We start from the raw sequence: 4,076 nt of genomic DNA, 5'->3' as shown, positions 1-4,076 counted from the left end.
TTTTCAATGGCATAGCTGAGTATCAAACTTGCTAAAAGTGTATGCGTTTGCTTTGACAGAATTTTTTGTTATGATTGGAAACTAAATAGAAACCAAATAAATGAACAAAAGGAGAAGCAAAGTATAACAAAAGATGTTCCTTCTATATCACCATTATGATACAAGGAGGTAAAATTTGTAAAATGATTTTTTGATATGAGAAAAGTTAATTGACAACTTATTTTTAAGGGTAAAATAATCATTAAAAACATGAATTTTTGTTTATGAAAAAAATAAAAATGAAAAGTTAAAGTAGTGTTTAAGTGAAAAATATTTTGGGTGTGAAAATAACATGAGTAAAATTTAGGCAAGAAATAATTATACTATATGCAGGTTAGACTACGACGCGCCATTCTTTGCCACATTATCTAGCAACAGGCGTAAGCCTCGGGAAAAGCATGATGACAAGTCTTTTTCGTTATAAATTATTAAATTTAATTTCAGTGACCGAATCTGATTCACAAATATAAAGTCTAGATTCCTTCATCAAAATCCAATTGAAAACTGTATTTCCTAATAATTCAAAAACTTAGATACAGTTTTTCCTTCTTTTTTTTTTACTTTGTTTAATTTGGTTTTTATTTTATTTGGGTGTTTAATAAAGTCCTAATTTCCATTAATTTTAGTTCATTTGATTTTTTTTTTATAACGTGTTTAAACAGTTAACGGAATATGAATCCTGTATATCATGTCAGATACACATGAAATTCTAATTGTTTTTAGAAGTAATTTAAACATAATCGTTAAGATTATTAATAAGTAAAAACTCTTATAAAAGATTCAAATATCATATGCAAACTAAGATGATTCTTGTGTACAAACAAAACATACAAACTAAAAAACGAAAAAAAAAATCAATTTATTATATTAAAGAAAATGATTGAAAAAAATAAAGAATTTGACACAAAGATCATTCTAGCGTTTTTAAACAAATAAACATAAGATAAAGAAAAAGAAAACTCTAAAAAAAGGATTTTAGATAAATGATATATTTTTAAATAATAAAACTTATTTATAAAAATTTTATTTATATTTTAACATTTTAATATAAAATAATAGAGTATAATTTCAAACACAATATTAATTTTAAAACATAATTTTCTAACTTCTTACTTCTACTACTCTTTATATTATACAAAACTTCATGCAAAAATTTAGAAATGTAACACCAAAAAAGATGTAATTTAGGGTTTGTTTACGTCTAAGTGTTTTACTAACTAAATTTGCGACAAAGGATATGAAATGAAAAAACCATGTTCTTTTATTACTAGAGTGGACAACCCCAACACAATGTTAATAAATTTAATGTCAATGTTAATCTTAATTCCTTGACGGTGGTCCCATTAATTTATATATTTTTTTTTATGAATGACAAAACTGTTAGAATTACATAAAGAAAGCTTGAAGTTACATGAAGAAGCACCTTTTTTAAAAAAGAGGTAATACCACCGGCACAGGTCCGATTGCTATTTCTATTCATCAAAGCATAAATAAGAGTTGGCACCACACGTGTATCTGATTTGTCCAAGCCATTAATTTCAAATATATATAGTTCAAAATATAATTCAACAATAAAAGTTGGATTTGTTTTTCCCAGCAAGGGGAAAAGGAACACCCCTGTTCTCGATAAAGCTTTGGTCATCATTATATCTATAATATAGGAAAATAATGTACTATTAAAATTCTCAAATTAACCCTTCTTAATTCCTTGACGGTTGTCCCATTAATTTGTAAAATGTGATTGATGTAATAAAGTATTTTTTTGGTATATATTTAAAAAGTTAAATTATCAAATGATTTTTTAAAACTAATTTGATATAAAAATGAAGTTTTAAATATAAATTAGAATTAAAAAAGTCAAATAAAAATAAAAAAATTATTACCAAATTTTAATAAATAAAAAATTATATTTCAAATAAATTAATTTAAGAAATATATATTTAAATTAATTACTTTTATTTTGTTTATTATTTTAACTATTTATTATATCATAATTGGAAATGTGAATGTTTTATGTACGTATAATTGATTACCTTCTCAACATAATTGATATATATATATACATAAACATTAACAAAACATTTATGACATAAACAATTATGTGGGTGAATAGGATTAATTATATTGAATTCGATAAAGATACAGATGAAGTTTTAACTGCCTTTTTATGTTGTATGACTTCAAATTTTTTTTAACTTTCTTCGCATCGCATTTTGCTGTGGTTGTTTCCAACAAAATAAGGCTTAGAAATGAGTCTTATAATTTATGTCAATATATATAAGTTCAAGAGGGAATGAATTCCATCATCACTATAATTTGTTCACTTGCACGATGACAAATCTATAATGAATTTATTGGTTAGAAATAATAAAAATAATAATTAAATATATTTTTCATCTTTAAATTATTAACAAAAGAATATATTTTGTTCCTGTTTTCATAACTAATTATGTTTTATACCTATAATTTTAGTGAACCCATTAAATTTGTCTTTAAAAGTTGATATGATCTTATTATTTTTGTTCTAGTCGATAGGTCCGTAAAATGTCCTATAGGTAGTTATTTTCTGTATGAAGAAAATGTAATCTATCCTTAAATTTATCAAATAAAGACTTAAACGTAAGGAACGGAGGTTACATTACTTTTCAATTACTTTTTAATACAAAATAAATGAAATCACTTTTTTATTTCACGCGTACGATATATTTAAATTTACATGTTAAAACAGAAAAAGGCTAGTTAAGTTTATTAAGTTAGGTAATGGAATATGCATATACAAATTTCAACAGATAATGTTCCAATCTAAGTGAATCACCACACATTAGAAATATTATCCATTTTAGAATTTTATTCTTAAAATACATTTAAGATAATAGAAAAAGAAAATATTTAAACTGTTTCAACAAATAATCATGGAGACTATGAAGTGTAATAGAAATATATATAAAATTTTATAATTATTTTTCTTAAAGAAACAAGAAATATATTTTTAGAAATATATTTATTGTGTTTTTGTAAAATATTTTTGTAGAAAGAAATCAAATTGATATTTTTTATCATTTTTAACAATAAAAAAGGCTTTCAAATAACAATAAAGGAATAGGAGAAATGTGAGGTGATTGGAAACGAAGGGAAGAATCTTAAGACGTGAAGAAAACTTGTCCTTAAAGAAAAGCAACGCGAGATTCAAGAATGCGCTAACAAGTTATGCTGTCGATTGCATCAACATGCAAGGCAGATCAGAATGAATGATACCTTTCTTCCTTCCTTGAATAGATCAGAATCATTGTTGAGTTTCCTATTTAACAAGCCTGGGGCTTACAAACGAACTCATCAGGTTCAGTGAGTTGATAGAAAAAGTGAGAGATTGGTGAAGAGGTGATTAACATCTAAAAGAAGTTGCTAGATATTTGTTGTGATGGCAGCAGATTGGGGTCCAGTGGTGATATCAGTGGTGCTGTTTGTGCTGTTAAGTCCAGGGCTACTGTTTCAGCTTCCAGCCAAGGGCAAAGTGGTGGCTTTTGGGAGCATGCAAACTAGTGGTCTATCTATCTTAGTCCACACCATCATCTTCTTTGGACTCATCACCATCTTTCTACTTGCCATTGGCGTGCACATTTACTCTGGATAATCAATCATCTCCTACCAATCTCCCACCATTTCTTTTCTTTTTTTTCTCTATGATTTCTCTTTTCCTTTTTCTCCTTCTTCACTCTGCTTTCAATTGTTTTCTCCTCTCGTAACCCTTAAGATGTCATCAAGGATTCATGGCTTAATTTAATTTCTTCTTTCATTTTATCTTCATCTATCATGCAACAATTTTTTTCACTTAAATATACATGTTATGTAAGTTTTAATTGATAAAAAACATATAGTGTTCTTATGTAATTAGAACCTTTAAATACACTTTGTGCTAACAAAATAAAATGAATATTTTACTATATATATAAACAAACGTTGTCTAAGAATAAAACTGAAATGTAAGTTCTATATAAAACTTATTCATTTGAAAATCAATTTACAATAATTTATAAATC

The 4,076-nt window shown here is 25.7% G+C and overlaps 1 protein-coding gene across 1 annotated transcript; it reads left to right on the top strand.

Moving 5' to 3' along the window:
• The first annotated feature begins 3,360 nt into the window (after nt 1-3,360).
• Nucleotides 3,361-3,837, top strand: LOC108337797 (uncharacterized). The gene has a single exon (XM_017574397.2). It carries the CDS (start codon nt 3,458-3,460, stop codon nt 3,668-3,670), a length of 213 nt encoding a protein of 70 aa, XP_017429886.1. The 5' UTR covers nt 3,361-3,457; the 3' UTR covers nt 3,671-3,837.
• Nucleotides 3,838-4,076: the final 239 nt, after the last annotated feature.

The sequence above is a fragment of the Vigna angularis genome, chromosome 1, assembly GCF_016808095.1.
Source record: "Vigna angularis cultivar LongXiaoDou No.4 chromosome 1, ASM1680809v1, whole genome shotgun sequence".
NCBI lineage: Eukaryota > Viridiplantae > Streptophyta > Magnoliopsida > Fabales > Fabaceae > Vigna > Vigna angularis.
This window is presented reverse-complemented; position numbering and strand designations above follow the sequence as displayed.